Below are 17,463 nucleotides of genomic sequence, written 5' to 3'. Positions count from 1 at the left end.
CTTGTTGTATTTCTGTTTGTGGAAATAATCTGGCAGTACCTTCCAGGTTCTAAAAACTAAATCCAGGATCAAGCATTAATATTGATTTAGATATGAATTATTTTCCAATAGTAATGGCAAACTTAGCAAATCATTTTAAACAAGGCTAAGCTAACAATAAAGAACCTCCTGGATTGTTTTTCCTGTCTTCCTACATGTGCTTATGAGAATAAATCCTGTCAGGTGTTTAACAATCATTAAAATATATTTTGGTGTTATTACCAATGGTTTTCCTTGACTTCATGTATGATTGTTTAAAATAAAACATGGAAAATATTTTTAAACCTTTCTAAAGTCAAAGTTACTTCATTACTGAATTGGAGAATAAGGTGTCAAACATCTAAAAATATAAATGAAATAATATTTTAAAATGTAATAACTGAATATCATAACTGAATGTGTTCTTGTGTTTACTGGAAATATAATTTCTGGCCTGATGTGTTCAGTGAACTGTATCAGTGTCTGATGCAGATTCCAGCTGCAGAACAAAGTTCAGTTTCTGTTCAGTCAGACTGAGGGAGGTTTTTGTACGATGATTTTTCACTGTGTGAACACGGGGCCACTGTGGTAACTCTGACAGTAATAAACTCCTGCATCTTCAGCCTGAACTCCACTGATGGTCAGAGTGAAGTCTAATTTATTTCCTGCTCCACTTCCACTGAATCTGGAGGAGATTCCTGAAAATCTGGATGATGTCCTGTAGATCAGAGCTTTAGGAACTTCTCCAGATTTTTGATGGTACCAGGACAGACAGGGTGTGTTACAACCTGTTAGTTGAACACTGGCCTTACAGTCAATAATGACAGTCTGACCAAGCTGCACTGATTTGGCTGCTGGTTGAGTCACAACAATATTTTGTCCATCAGATCCTGAGGAGAAAGAAGAAACTCTGGACATGAGATGGTGAAACTCAGCTACACTCCAAATGATTTTCACATGACAGAAAAATGATTTTCCTCACCCTGTGTGAAGCAGAGGAGAGTCCAGATGAGGACGCAGATCAAAGTCATGTTTTTGATGAGGAGGATTTCTGTGTCTTCTGTTGTGATGAAGGACAGCTGTCAGTCATCCAGAGTTCAACTGTCAGGACTATAAACTCTCCCAGAGCGCTGGAGCATGGAGCTGCTGATGCAAATCAGTTTATTTAAGATTTGAATGGAATCCTTTAGATTGTGTTCTTTATACTTGATATTTTATTATAAAGTTATTTCTTCATGAATATGTATCTGCTATCAGATTTGGGTTAATTCTGGTCTAAAAAAGAAACTTTTCAAATCCAGACATGTTTTTTATCGCTGATTTAACTGAGTCAAATGTTTTAATATTTAGTATGTGCTTATCAATTTTGTTTTCTGTTTTGTCATTTCAAACCTGGTCTACATTGTAAATGAGATCTTAGATCTAAAAAAGGAGAATCTGTATAAAAGAAATGTTTTGTATTTAAAAAACTACATTTAGAGAAGAGAAAATATTACATGTATTTTTGGTTTAATTTATTTTAAAGTCATTTTTTAGTAGGTTTTGAATGATTTGTAAAATGTTATATCATTATGCTATTGAGTTTCACAGGTTTTACAGTAAAACTAAATTTAATTCAAACTGGTGAACTTTAGAAACAAGATCCTAACTTTTAAGTTTTTAAATATGATTGGCACAAAAAGTACAATAAATAAAAACAAAATAAATCTGTTTGATAGAGCTGATAATCATTTCTGTTCAAATTATTTAAATTTAAAAGACTGATTATTTAAACATTTCATTTTGAAATTGCTTGAACCCATTTGTCGTCTTAATGCAGCCAAGGTTACAGATGTTTCCCACTGATACCAACTGATTTATAATCCACACATATAAAATATCATCATGGAAGATCTTGTGTTCCCAGTCAGGCCCAGTTAGCCCCAAATGTGCTCAGTTGTATATAGAATAGCTGAATTTATATCTATTGTATGTGTTACATTCCAGTGAACATTGTGCATTTAAATATTAAATATTAGCCTGATACCAAAAACATAAATTAAATGTTCATTTTCTTCTAAATCTAAATGAATTCAGGGAGTAAGAGATTAGAAAATATCTTCTAATCATTCAATGTTTTACATGATGAAGTATGAAGGTATCATGAAGATTTTTTTGTATATATATTTATTTTTTAGACTGAAACCTGGATGTCAAAGTTCAATAATGATGTTTCCTCAGTGTTTCCATGGATACTACCGTCCTGCTCTCAGGAGAAATAGAGTCAAAAGGAAACAGTTTTGTGTGGCAACATCTCTGGAAAAAAGTTTCAAAATGTCTGCAATAAAGTTAGCATGTTTTGATAAGGATTTTTTCTCCACCAGGCTATTATTTTTATTTTTTATTCATTTATATTTTTTTATGCCTGCATCTCTCTCTGAAAAAGTGTTAAAATATGTATGTTTTGAGGTGGAACCTTCCCTTTTATATAAACAAAATTATTTATGAGGAAGAAACCAAAATTAGTGACTGTTGATGTCAGAAACAACATAATTAATAAATATATTTTCCAGCTGTGTTTTTCAGGTTGAAACTGTTCAATTAGAGTTTGTTGTGTTCAGAGTCAGAGAGCCGTGTCTCTACAGTCAGAGGTTTTTGTACGACGACTCAACCAGTTTGTATCACTGTGGTACACGTTTGGTGGAGGAACCAGGCTGGATGTTGGAAGTAAGTTCAATATTTTAAATATTTTATTATAATATGAGCGGCACACTGTTGTTAGTTTTATCAACAAACTAATATAATTGAATAAGTCCATATTTTGGGTTTATATTAATTTGCTTCAGTCAGTGATGAAAACTGCAGGTTGGGTCAGTAGTTAGAATCATTGAGAGAATAAATTATTTATTTCTGGTAAAAAGGTTTTTGTTTATTATATGAAGAGAAAATATAACAAAAGTTGTATTTAGTTTTTTAAGCCAGAATCAGTTTGTTGTGTTCAGAGTCAGAGAGCCGTGTCTCTACAGTCAGAGGTTTTTGTACGACGACTCAATTAGTTTGTATCACTGTGGTGGACTTTTGGTGGAGGAACCAGGCTGGATGTTGGAAGTAAGTTTCTGAATATTTAACATTTATTGTGAGATAAATTATGAGAACGATCATAAGAGGATCATGGAGGATGTTATTATTATTAAGTAATTATTTTTTATCTCCATTTTAAGGAAATGTGAACTTCACATTTCTGAATTACTAATCTAGTGTAATAAAATATTGAAACATTTTTACCATGTTATTTTTCAAACTAGTTTTTAATGTTTTTAAATTGTTTAAACAAAACATTAAGACAAAAATTGCATAAAATAAAAAAATTAATTAAATATCTCAAAATACTTGGTGATGACTTTTATATTGCAGTTTTAAAATTGCTGTGAGACAATATATTGTTTTTCAAATTGTATTCATTGTCATTTATGCCCATTAGCCGATCTACTTTAAGAATTAATATGATGTTTTATTCTGTTTGATACTTTAAACATTTAACCACCAGTAAGATGAGCATCAGATTGTTTGATTATAATTGTATAAAAATTTTATATTTAAGTTTTAATTTAACGTATAATCACAGGGAGGTAAAATGCAGCTCATTTTATGTTTAATCTTATTTTCTAGTTTAATGTATTTCAGGTTATATGAGGACTCTGTGTGCTGATATGCATGAGTTCACAGTGAAGGGAAGTGAAACAGTGTGTGAGGGAGTGACTGGTGGAGCAGAAAAATGTTCAACTGAAGAATCTTAAAGAAAGTCATTTCTCCCACAGTAAAGATGGTCCAGATTCTGCTGTCTGGTTAACAGGTGTGTGGTTCCTGTTCTCTAACCTGATTGGTGTCTCCTAGGTGATACCCGCCCCACCCTGACAGTGCTGCCCCCCTCCAGTGTGGAGCTGCAGCAGCAGCAGGTTACCCTCATGTGTCTGGCCAACAAGGGCTTCCCCTCAGACTGGACTCTGTCCTGGAAGCTGGACGGCAGCAGCAGCAGCAGCAGCAGCTGGGAGCAGAGCAGGAGCCCCGGGGTGCTGCAGAATGACGGCCTCTACAGCTGGAGCAGCACCCTGAGGCTCCCTGCAGACCAGTGGAGGAAGGTGGGCTCTGTGACCTGTGAGGCCTCCCAGGGCTCCCAGTCTGCAGTCACAGAGACACTGAGGAGAGACCAGTGTTCCCAGTCCTGACCTGACTCTCTGATACTGGCTTTAATCTGTCACTGCTCTCACTCTTTCTCTGCTGATTATTCTCTATTTTCACTGAGTCATGTTTGCTTGTCATGTTGGTCACTGTTCAGATAATAAATATTTACTCATCAACTTCTGGTTTCCACCTGCTTTTTTATTCAGCTTTAAATATTTTAGTTATGTTCAACTGTTTTATTTATTTATGTTTTGCCTTTATTCTCTTTAGACATCGTCTCTATCCGTCACAAGAGTACAATTAAATGCCCTGCAAATCATTATTAAATTTAAAACATATTTGGAATACAGTTTTAAAGCTAAGGAAAAAATATTTAGGAACTACCATCATCAGAATTAAGAGGTTTTTAAAAAATATCTGCTTGGAACAAAAATTATTTGGAAAAAAAACATTTCAAAATAAAAATAGTTTAAACTCCTAGTGCCCTTTGTGACTTTAATTGTTCTAACCAAATAGCAAATACCACTGAAGGAATTCTCTGTAGGTCTAGGATTTTTAGATCTTTATGAACATTTTGATGTGAATAAGCAAAACAATCTTTTAACTGCAACATCTTGTTTTTCCTATTCAAACTATTTCCCAAAGGTTTGTTGTTTCCACTTCTCAAGCTTTTGTTCATAACTTGATTTATTCAAAAGAAACAATATTAATCAGCTGGAACCTTTTGAAAACAATTTTATTGGCAAAGAATCCAAGTTTTTAATTTTATAAAAAGTTATGAAAAAAAATATTTAGGAACTACTATCACCAGCAGTCAGAGGGTTTTCAAGAATTACTGCTTGGAACAAAAAATAATTTGAAAAAATATTTCTATAAATAGTTTAAACTCCAAGTGCTTTTGTTTCTTTAATTGTTCTAACCAAATGGCAAAGAATTATTATTATTATTATTATTATTATTTATTTAGTCTCATATCCAAATATTTATATATTAGTAGAAAACGACTGAATGAATAAATTAAAAACTATTAAAAAATAGAAAATTAATAAAAATAAATAAATAATTTGTGGAAACGTTCAGTGTTTTAGTTTCCTTGCAGCTGTTGAGTCAGATCAGTTCCTCTCCAGCTGAGGGAGGTTTTTGTACGACGTTCTGTCACTGTGTGAACGGGACGTTGGTACCCTGCTGACAGTAATAAACTCCTGAATCTTCAGCCTGAACTCCACTGATGGTCAGAGTGTAATCAGAAACAGATCCACTTCCACTGAACCGAGCTGGAACTCCAGACTGAAGAGTTGTAGCATATTGAATCAGGAGTTTAGGAGCTTCTGCAGGTTTCTGAAGGTACCAGTGGAGGTTGTTATAAACACCTGAACTGGTTTTACATGTGATGGAGACAGTCTGTCCTGGAGTAACAGACTGAGATCCAGGAGTCTGAGTCAGGATGATGTCTCCTGATGAACCTGGAAAACGTGGAAAATAACAATTGAGAGGAACTATGTTTGATTACAAATTATTGATAATCTCTGAATAGATGAAAGAAAACATTAACATCTTGTTTCAATATTTCTCCATGATAGCAGAATTTTAATTATCATTTCTTCTTCAAACCAAGTTTCTATCAGAGTCTCACCCTGAACCAGGAGCCCCAGGATGGTCAGCAGTAGAGTCAGTGACATCATCATTGTGCTGCTGGTGTGTCAGTGGCTCTGAAAGGCCTGGACAGCCACTGATCAACTCTGACCTCTTAACAGCTGGAGCAGAGAGGCAGGACACATATGCAAACACACAGTCAGTCACATGGAGCTGAACTGGCAGCAGGTTTCCTCCTCACTGCTGTTACATCTTAATGTTCACATTTAATTCAATTTAATTTATTCACAATAAATGTCGGCTCAAAGCACTTCACAAATTCAACATTTATAACTTTTTTACACAGATTTATGATTCAATAAGTCTAATTGTTTGCATCTTCCTTGTGTCAATATAAAAGAATTTCTGAGTTTTCCATGAAAATATGTAAACATAATATGAACCCAGAAACAACCAACCTTATGCAATAACTTTATACAATCAACTTCTCTAGTCTGAATTCAGGCATGTGTTTTTACTAGTTCATTTATTGGAGTCATTTTTTATAAAATGTCTTCATATTGTTTCGGTATTTGTGCATTTTTTGTTTTATCAAAGCAGTGAAATCTTGGGATTTCATGGAGTCAATCTGTATAAAAAACCTCTATAAAATAAAAACAAATAAAAATTAGATATCAGAAAAGCTTAAACATATTCTAGGTTTATTATATTCAAAAATAATTTGTAGTTAGGTTTTGAATGTTATATAAAACAGTTGAATTTCATGGAATATACTCTTGAGTTTCTCAGGCTTTATGGTAAAATGAAAACATTTTATCATAAATGTTGTCATTTAAGGTAAATTGAACATAGAGTATTTCTGCTGAAATTATTTTAACATTTTAATTATTTAAAAGGTTGATTGTTAAAACATCTGTAGACAACTGCTTTGAAATTTCTTCACTCCACTTGTCATCTTATTGCATCCAATGTGGCAGACGTTTCCCACTGACACCAGCAGATTCAGGCCCAATTAGGCCCAAATATGCTGGTTTGTAGATTGAATGGCTGAACTTATATCTATTGTATTTGCTACATTCTTTTGAACAATCTGTACTTAAAGTAATATTAGCCTGATGCCAGAAACAAAAGTGACTGTTTTTTAATTCTAAATTTAAATCAATTCAAGGAGTAAGAGATTAGACAATAGTGTCTTTTAATCCTTGGATCATTACTTTTTCACTATCAAGTATGAAGGTAACATCTTAAAGATGTTTTTTTATATATTTATCAGACGGAAAGCTATATGTCATCAAAGTTCAAAGCTTAACAATGATGCTTCCTCATGGATCCAGGAGAAAGACGATACAAAGGGAAACAATATTTTGTTTGGCATTTTTTCTGATAATATGTTTCAAAATTTTTAAAGATACTTTGTATTGATAGGGTCTATGTCTGTTTCACGCTTTTTCTCTTTTGCTCCAGAAAGGAGATCAACAAATGTCTGTTTTGTTGTTGAGTAGTCTGGTTTTAACAATAGAAATCTTCTTAAAAGTTTATGAACAATGAATTAAAATTAGTGACTGTTCATATCAGAAAAAAACATAATTAATAAATAACCTTTCCAGCTGTGTTTTGGAGGCTGAAACTGTTCATTTAGAGTTTGTTGTGTTCAGAGTCAGAGAGCCGTGTCTCTACAGTCAGAGGTTTTTGTGCGACGACTCAACCAGTTTGTATCACTGTGGTTGACTTTTGGTGGAGGAACCAGGCTGGATGTTGGAAGTAAGTTGAATATTTCACATATTTCACTGTTAACTGAGATGTACATTGTTGTTAGGTTACAACAAACTAGTACAAAAACAGATGTCCATAATTTAAGTTTTTATTAATTTGCTTCAGTCAGTGATGAAAACTTCAGACTTGGTCAGTAATTAGAATCATCGAGAGAAAATAAATTGTTATTTTATATCTGGTAGAAAGATTTTTGTTGGTTATATGAAGGGAAAATATAACTTAAGACTCATGAAGGTTTTTTAGCCAGAATCAGTTTGTTGTGTTCAGAGTCAGAGAGCCGTGTCTCTACAGTCAGAGGTTTTTGTACAACGAATCAATTAGTTTGTATCACTGTGGTGGACTTTTGGTGGAGGAACCAGGCTAGATGTTGGAAGTAAGTTTCAGAATATTTGACATTTATTGTGAGATAAATTATGAGAATGATCATAAAACGATCTTGTGTGATGTTTGGAGCAATATATTTTTTAAATATTTTTCAGGGAATTGTGGACTTCACATTTCTCTATTACTGACTAATGAAACATTTAAATAATGCTGAACATGTTATTCTTCAAGCACGTTTTTAATGTTTCTATATTGTTTCAACTAAAATATTAGGATGAAAATCACATTTACTCAAAAGTTTCATCGAACTATTTCAAAATGTTTTGTGATGACCTTTAAATTACAGTTTTAAAATTGCTGTGAGACAATAGATTATTTTTAAAAATGTATTCATTGTCATTTATGCCCAACAGCTGATCTGCTTTAAGAATTAATATTGACAGTTTTTTGCTTTATTTTATTTATTACTTAAAAAAGTGAAACATTATCTACCAAGATAAGTATTTTTTATTCAGATGTTTAAAACAATTATATTTAATTTAACGTATAATCACAGGGAGGTAAAGTAGAGCTCAGTTTATGTTTAATCTTATTTTCTAGTTTACTGTATTTCAGGTTATATGAGGACTCTGTGTGCTGATATGCATGAGTTCACAGTGAAGGGAAGTGAAACAGTGTGTGAGGGAGTGACTGGTGGAGCAGAAAAAATGTTCAACTGAAGAATCTTAAAGAAAGTCATTTCTCCCACAGTAAAGATGGTCCAGATTCTGCTGTCTGGTTAACAGGTGTGTGGTTCCTGTTCTCTAACCTGATTGGTGTCTCCTAGGTGATACCCGCCCCACCCTGACTGTGCTGCCCCCCTCCAGTGTGGAGCTGCAGCAGCAGCAGGTTACCCTCATGTGTCTGGCCAACAAGGGCTTCCCCTCAGACTGGACTCTGTCCTGGAAGCTGGACGGCAGCAGCAGCAGCAGCAGCAGCTGGGAGCAGAGCAGGAGCTCCGGGGTGCTGCAGAATGACGGCCTCTACAGCTGGAGCAGCACCCTGAGGCTCCCTGCAGACCAGTGGAGGAAGGTGGGCTCTGTGACCTGTGAGGCCTCCCAGGGCTCCCAGTCTGCAGTCACAGAGACACTGAGGAGAGACCAGTGTTCCCAGTCCTGACCTGACTCTCTGAGACTCTGATACTGGCTTTAATCTGTCACTGCTCTCACTCTTTCTTTGCTGATTATTCTCTATTTTCACTGAGTCATGTTTGCTTGTCATGTTGGTCACTGTTCAGATAATAAATATTTACTCATCAACGTCTGGTTTCCACCTGTTGGTTATGTCCCACATTTTCTTGATTTTAATTTAGGTGTCTTAACATTATCTATATTTGCCACAGATTAAAATTAATTATCATTAATATAAAGCTATTATGACATTTCAAATCATTTGGTGAAGTGTTTTGAATCAAACACATGAATCCATTCTGTTGTAAATATATTTAGAAAACTTTGTTAGAAAATACTGAGATTCTGCCAGACCAGACATATTTTACAGACGTTCTTTGTTGAAATAATTTGGGAAAAAACATTACTCAACTACCAGTGTCCACCTACTTTCTTAAAGTTTGAGACAACAAACTGTTGTTCTTCACAGCATAATCTATACTTTTACCTTTAGTCATCATGGCAAATTGTACAATCATAATATTTGACCAGAAAAATATAATTCTACTGGCATTATTGATGCCCGGTGACAGACTGGCGACCTGTCCAGGGTGAACCCGCCTCTCGCCCAGAACGTTAGCTGGAGATAGACACCAGCACCCCGCCCAACCCCACTAGGGACGAGGGTGTACAGAAAACGGATGGATGGATGGATGGATGGATGGATGGATGGTATTATTGACCATAAATGTCTCAGCAAATAAAAATGACTACTTTAAAGCTTTTTAAAAAGTAGGTTTGACTGTTTTTATTTTACTTGAATGTTTAATGTCGAGTAGAGTCAGGGCCGTGCATAGACCTTTGGAGGGTCGGGGGCTCAAAGTTAAAAAAAGGGCACATTAAACAAGATCTTAAAACACCGTACAACAACACAGCAACAACCCATATTAATCAAGAATGTAATCGAATCCTACTATATCATTGCCATCATGTGGGGACAATGCAAAGCAAATGTAGTATATTTTCCCCAACAGGTATGAAGTTGTTGGTTTTGCTGCTGACAGTCCTGGAGATCTGAGTTGATCTGAGACTGTAGCTGTTAGACAGACCCAAAGGAGAGAAGGTCGTTTGTTATGAAGTTATGAAATAAGCAAATTTGCTGCCATTTTACTAATTAAGCCCTAATAATATCTATTTAACCTCTATAACAACTTGGCTGCAGACTGATTTATAGATCAAAAAAGCTCAAGGAGGTTAACTCTATATATTTTTTTGATTTTAGCACCTCTGAGATCTAGAATTGTAAGACTGGAATATCAAGGCAAAGAAAACTCAGTAGCTGCTGGTAGGGGCTCTCCAGACATTCAGGGGCCCCTAGAAATGGTTTAATTTTAACACCAACCATAGATAAAAACCTGTAGCCTTCATTTATAGAGAATGACAATGTTATTAAATTTTATTTAATGCATTCAGTTGAAAAAAAAACATAAAAATTTAGGATTTAATTAGGAAGTTTACTTTGTAAAAGTTTAAAGAATCATCTTGATAGTTTGGTTGTTGTGTTACCATGGCTACAATATGGTGTAACCTTTGTGCTTGAGTGGGTTTGTTCACAAATACATCACAAACAACCAATAATCTGTAATTGATTTTAAACTCGGCCAATAAACCTGGTCTCCCTCTCACAGATTCACCTTATCTATATTTAAACATGATGCTGGGGTTCTTAGTAGGAAAGGTTTCAGGCTGGCGGGGGAGTTCTGTCTAAGGCCCCATATTACCAGGACCGGCCCTGCATGAACAGCCACTGCGATGCGCATCTCTGGAGTCTACCTGGAATTTACCTGGAATCTACCTGGAATCCCCCGGTGGCCCCTGTCAGTCCGCCGATGCTTTGGGGACATTTAAATTCATTTAATTCTGGCATGTTTGGCTTTTTGCTGAGGTTCTAATTATTGCTACAGTATTTTCGCTTATGTTTATTTTGTGAACTCTAAATGGGCCGAATCTTCCTTTAACACTTGAGGTTCTGCAATAACTTCTATTTACAGCCGCTCACCAGCCCAGATCCAGTCAGCAGCGACTTTAACCCGCCTGGTAGAAACGTTAAGGAGAAGCAAAGCGAACACAGAGCAGGTGGTACCAGGTGGTACCGGGGCTTTGAGGTGCGTCGCGACTCGCGGTGACAGTTGCAGTACCGTGTCTTATATCAGGATGTCTGATATAACGCAGACTGCCTGTAGCGAACCGGGCATTTAGCAGCCTGATTAAGTTAAAGTCAGAAGTTTTCTCTGCAGCCGAAGCATTTCTGTGTTTAGGGGCGAGGCGGGTTTTTTCCCGCTATTGCGAGGACAATTATGAAATTATAAATAGAAACAGTTTTTCCAACATCAACATCAGACCTACGTTTTTATTCACAAACCAGTGTATGAAAAAATATTCTTGCCCATAATTTGATAGTGTTGAGGAAAATGATTATTTTTAGTGTTTAATACAGCTAATCTGACGGCATGTGGAAAAAGGTATATTTGACACTCTTATTTTGAATCAGACAAACGGGGGTCAAAATGCAGATCACTCAAATGGGGCCTCTTGCTGAGGCCAGAGCACAGAGCCATAAAATTAGCATTCCTGCAGGCAGAACCCCTAGAGTGGGGGGAGACCTGACAGAGGCCAGCATCTGCGATGGTGTAAAATTTATGCAAAATAAAAGATTGAAACCCCTAACATTTAATTTCTAAGTATTAATGCCATGTTTTTACTGAAGATTGTATTATCTCATTTTAAACTACTAAATGATGAATGTATTTGAAAACTGTATTATCTGTGACGATATTAGAACCAAATGGAGATTGTTTCAATGAAAATGTTTTGTTTACTATTAGAAAATGGCTCAGGAATTATACTTTATTTTGTCCTGTGGATTTTATGTATTATTTTGGCAGAACTCAATCTTTGGAGGGGCCGATTGTGGGAAAGCAAAAAACTGGGGTTGCAAAGATAACATTTCCTTGAAAATTACCAGATGCCGGTCTCTTTGAGAACTTTAGGAGAGATAATGGAAGAGACGTCAGATTCCAGGGGTGTCTGCGAGATCTTATCTCAGGACTTCGGCGCCGGGGACACTCGCGCCAAGCACGCCCAAGATTAAGTGTTCCGCCCTTTTTGTTTAGACAGAAACCAGACGTCCTTCGAGCTTCGCTGTAAATTAGGAGACTTCTCAATTTTCTCTGAATGCCGAAGGGGTCTCTAATTGGTCGAACAACGGAACGCCTTGATTGCATATATTAAATAGGAGAAACACCCACTCAGTATAAAATTTCATGTCAGCGCTAAAAATTCAGAAAGCTACCACTGTTTTGCTTTTTGGCATAAGCTCTACCAAAGACGCGTCTTTGCCTTTTCTTTGTTCTTCCTTCTCTACTTTTTTCCTGTTACAGGTAATGAATATATCTCTGTACCTCTGCAGCTTTGTTAATTGATTCATGCGTTGCTTTGTATGGGATTAAACTCTGTGATCTGTGACGTCAACGCGCAGTGTTGTGGTTTCACTTTAGTTGTAGCGCCGCTCACTGAGAGGACCCGGGGCTTTTAAGGAAGAGACGAGCCAAACGTTTTGTCCAAATTTAATATTAAATAATCTTCCTTAATAATAGTTAGAGGGCACAGATCAGCCTCCTCCTCCTCACCATGGACCCGGAGTCTGAACAACATGGAGGAAGAGAAACAGAGTCATTATTAGACTGAGGGCAGCCAGACTAGTTTATTTTGGTAAATTAATATATTTAGCTAAATATTATTGCTGAGGGACACAAGCAGGCCTTCTGACATACAGATAAAAAAACTCAAAAAGGGCAGTAAGGGCATCACGTGCCTGGGAAGAGTTGAAGTAATGTAGTGAATGTCTGTGAAACACTCAGCTACGTGAAGAAATTTTAAATAATGAGTATTGTTTTAAATACAGTATTTTGGATTTTTTCTAACACGCCACTCTTTCTGCTTCTGATTTAATCTGAAACTAATAAATATAAAATAATTAGTGACAAAAGCAAATGGGTGAATAAAGAAATATAGAAAATATTGGCTTTTTTTCTTAGAGCTTTACTTTTAGTAAAGTGTATTGAAATTAAATACTGTGTGATCAATGTTTGTGTTCGGTGAACTGTATCAGACTCCAGCTGACTCCAGTTTCTCTTCAGTCAGACTGAGGGAGGTTTTTGTACGATGATTTTTCACTGTGTGAACACGGGGCCACTGTGATAACTCTGACAGTAATAAACTCCAGCATCTTCAGCCTGAACTCCACTGATGGTCAGAGTGAAGTCTGAGTTTGATCCACTTCCTGTGAAACGATTTGGAATCCCTGATGCTCTGCGATTTCCCCAGTAAATGAGCATTTTCGGAGGTTCTGTGTCCTTTTTTTGGTACCATGCTAAAAAATAGTCTGATCCATCATAGTATACAGCTTGACTGGTTTTACAGCTGATGGTGGCCGAGCCTCCAAAGCCGGTATTTACTGCTGAAGGCTGAGTCACTGTGACCTGACCTCTGGACTCTGAGGACACAGAGACAAAAACATGCAGCAGATTCATGGTTTTCTTCATTTGAGATGTGCAGGGAGAGGAGAGGAGTTGGATTTTCTGGACTTTACCTGTGAAGCAGCAGCAGAGGAGAGTCCAGATGAGGACGCAGATCAAAGTCATGTTTTTGATGAGGAGGATTTCTGTGTTTCCTGTTGTGATGAAGGACAGCTGTCAGTCATCCAGAGTTCAACTGTCAGGACTATAAACTCTCCCAGAGCGCTGGAGCATGGAGCTGCTGATGCAAAGTGGCTCTATGGAAATACTCTAAATGACTTCAACAGGGCAGGAACAATATGATGATGAAGTTTCGACATGAATCAATCAATTTATGTAGCAAATGTTTTTAATTGTGTCAAATGTGTATTTTGATGCTTTTTCTTCAGCATTTTTTGTTGTGATGAACTTTTTACTCGTAGAGAAAACTTCCCACATATATTTGGATTCAGGGTGGTGCCAGAAGTATAAATTTTAATTTGAGTGATATTACACTAGTGATCAGAAAATGCAAAACTTAAATTATGACTATGCATGTAATTATATATTATAATTTTTATAGGATATTGCTTTTTATCTCCCATGTCCCAAATTTTTGAAAGACAACCAACTTTGTTTAACATTTTTGGACAATGCAGAAACCTTAAGTTAACTATAGACTTTTACATTTCTCAGATAGAAAAATGTTTCTTAATTCAAAATTAAAGTCTAAAACTCTGAAATGATAACTTTTACAGTAAAAAGTAAATTAAAAATACTGTTTAGACCTCCTTAGACAGTTACTGTGAAATCACTTCAAATAGCTTCTGGTGTTAATGCAGCCAGTGTCTTAATGCTCACTTGCTTTTTCTGCTGATTGTTTGCTCTTCTTATTCAGTCATGTTTGCTTTGTTGTGTAGGCCACGATTCAAATAAAAATATTTACTATTGAAGTATCTTTGACATTTTTATTTATATGTATCTGCAAAGTGAGGTAGAGTTGAAATAATTCAGGCTCACTTTTTTTTTTTTACCCCTCCAGGGGGCTTTTTGTGGGCTCTAGTGTCCCTTTTACGAAAGTAGGCTGACAGGAATGGGGAAGACATGCGGCAAATGTCGCCGGGTCTGGGAGTCGAACCCGCGATGGCCGCGTCGAGGACTCAAGGCCTCCAAACATGGGTCGCGCCAACCCCTACGCCACCACGGCACGCCCCAGGCTCACTTTTAAACATTTCGTCAATTAAAGAAATTCAAATAGTTTCAGAAATATTATTTTACTTCTTTCAGGGTTTTTCAGCATTTGTGGAGACTTCATTGTTTTAGTGTCAGTGCAGCTGTTGAGTCAGATCAGTTCCTCTCCAGCTGAGGGAGGTTTTTGTACGACGTTCTATCACTGTGTGAACGGGAAGCTGCTACTCTGCTGACAGTAATAAACTCCTGAATCTTCAGCTTGAACTCCACTGATGGTCAGAGTGAAGTCAGAACCAGATCCACTTCCACTGAACCGAGCTGGAACTCCAGACTGAAGAGTTGTTGCTCTTCGTATAATGAGCTTCGGTGCCTCTCCAGGTTTCTGATGGTACCAGAAAAGCCAGTCGCTTATACCTGTACTAGTTTTACATCTGATGGAGACAGTCTGTCCTGGAGCAACAGACTGAGATCCAGGAATCTGAGTCAGGATGATGTCTCCTGATGAACCTGGAAAACATAAAATATATCAATTCAGGGAAATTTGTTTGATTACAAATTATTGATAATGTAGGAATAGATGGGAAATGGCAGAATTATATCTTCATAGAGCTTATTTCTTCTTCAGTCCAAGTTTCTATCAGAGTCTCACCCTGAACCAGGAGCCCCAGGATGGTCAGCAGTAGAGTCAGTGACATCATCATTGTGCTGCTGGTGTGTCAGTGGCTCTGAAAGGCCTGGACAGCCACTGATCAACTCTGACCTCTTAACAGCTGGAGCAGAGAGGCAGGACACATATGCAAACACAGAGTCAGTCACATGGAGCTGAACTGGCAGCAGGTTTCCTCCTGAAACATGTTTCTGCTAAGAAAGACTGAGAGGAACTTTTAAAACGATCTTGATGAAACTTCACCAACTAAACTTCAAAGTGACTCTGTTGCTTTAGTACTTTGAGATCTCTGTAAATGTTTTGATGTAATTGATCAGCAATATAATCCTTTAACTGGAATATCTTGATTCTCCTATTCACGCTCGTTCTAAGGGTTTGTTCTCTGTTGCTTCCTCCACTTCTCACACTTTCTTCAAAAGAAGCACAAGATGGAAAGAAAAGATAAACGTTCTATTGCTTAGACGTACAGTATGTCAAGAGATAGGTTAATGCTGCCAGTGAGCTTTTCTATGCGTCTATGTGTCGTTTTGCTTGACCTCAGTTGTGACCTTACTCTCCCTCTCTCCAGGAGAGAGGTGCACCAGTTGCTAGGGATGATTAGTTGGTGTGGAGATGATGCTGACCTGAGCAAATCCTGTCAGTACTGTACAAATTTAAAGCAAATTAAAAGTGCATATATTCATAAATATTTTGGAGGAAAATTAGCAATAGAAAGGCATGTTTATATTTTGTTGGTGTTTCCGGGTGGGGGGGGGGGGGGGGTGACGTCTTTCCCCTCTTTAATTGGTGGAAACGACCTTAGTATTCTATAGAAATAATACGTTAAACTTGAAAAATATTTTTGATTCTTTTCTAACGTAGAAGGCGCCTTCTTCAAGATTGTGAAAATTAAATACTTTTCACTTTATCTGTGCTGATGTTCCTGGATGATATTAAACCTACAGAATTATTACAACATTAAAGAAACCCCAAGACTTGAGATGCAAGACAGAAATATCAGTTGGATTATGTCTGATTATCTGCTTTAGAGATTTATCATTCAAATGTTTATTGAATTAAAACAAACATTTGACATGATTTTAATGTGCTTAAAAAACTTTATTGCTTCTGTTAATTGTTTAATTACAGTGCACAGTTTATAGATGGGGGACTGGAAAATATATTCTCAACGTTGAGAAAACTTAGTTTGATAAACTTTCTTGGGCTTCAGAAAAAAATATATCTTTTGTTCTTTGGAGTTTGATTTTTAATGAGATTTGATGAAATTAGATGCTGTGTACATCCAATGTGTTTGCTCAGTGAACTGTATCAGTGTCTGCAGCAGATTCTAGTTGCAGAACAAATACCAGTTTCTGTTCAGTCAAACTGAACGAGGTTTTTGTACGATGATTTTTCACTGTGTGAACACGTACTGACTGTTGATGTAATGATAACTCTGACAGTAATAAACTCCTGCATCTTCAGCCTGAACTCCACTGATGGTCAGAGTGAAGTCTAATCCATTTCCTGCTCCACTTCCTCTGAATCTGGAGGAGATTCCTGAAGATCTGGTTGATATTCCATATATCAGAGGTTTAGGAGCTTCTCTCGGTTTCTGATGGTACCAGGACAGACAGACCTGTGAATTTCTGCTGCATTGAGATGTTGAAAGTGCCTGACTGGCCTTACAGTCAATATTGACAGTCTGACCAAGCTGCACTGATTTGGCTGCTGATTGAGTCACAACAACATTTTGTCCATCAGATCCTGAGGAGAAAGAAGAAACTCTGGACATGAGATGGTAAAACTCAGCTACACTCCAAATGATTTTCACATGACAGAAAAATGATTTTCCTCACCCTGAGTGAAGCAGAGGAGAGTCCAGATGAGGACGCAGATCAAAGTCATGTTTTTGATGAGGAGGATTTCTGTGTCTTCTGTTGTGATGAAGGACAGCTGTCAGTCATCCAGAGTTCAACTGTCAGGACTATAAACTCTCCCAGAGCGCTGGAGCATGGAGCTGCTGATGCAAAGTGACTCTCCATGACAAAAT

General features: G+C 36.8%; 4 gene segments (V, D, J or C); 2 read left to right on the top strand and 2 right to left on the bottom strand.

The window, feature by feature from the left end:
• Positions 1-986: 986 nt before the first annotated feature.
• Positions 987-4,224, top strand: LOC114156268 (Ig kappa-b4 chain C region-like). The segment is given in 3 exon segments: positions 987-1,121; positions 3,054-3,105; positions 3,892-4,224. Coding segments are annotated over 3 exon segments (519 nt in total).
• LOC114155929 (Ig kappa-b4 chain C region-like) lies at positions 2,706-9,167 on the top strand. The segment is given in 2 exon segments: positions 2,706-2,724; positions 8,696-9,167. A coding segment is annotated over 1 exon segment (261 nt).
• Positions 5,253-6,012, bottom strand: LOC114155917 (immunoglobulin kappa variable 6D-21-like). The segment is given in 2 exon segments: positions 5,253-5,642; positions 5,813-6,012. Coding segments are annotated over 2 exon segments (360 nt in total).
• Positions 9,168-14,876: 5,709 nt separating the features above from the next.
• On the bottom strand, positions 14,877-15,625 carry LOC114155924 (immunoglobulin kappa variable 1D-12-like). The segment is given in 2 exon segments: positions 14,877-15,271; positions 15,414-15,625. Coding segments are annotated over 2 exon segments (360 nt in total).
• Between the last annotated feature and the right edge of the window lie 1,838 nt (positions 15,626-17,463).

The sequence above is a fragment of the Xiphophorus couchianus genome, chromosome 13, assembly GCF_001444195.1.
Source record: "Xiphophorus couchianus chromosome 13, X_couchianus-1.0, whole genome shotgun sequence".
NCBI classification, from domain to species: Eukaryota; Metazoa; Chordata; class Actinopteri; order Cyprinodontiformes; family Poeciliidae; genus Xiphophorus; species Xiphophorus couchianus.
This window is presented reverse-complemented; position numbering and strand designations above follow the sequence as displayed.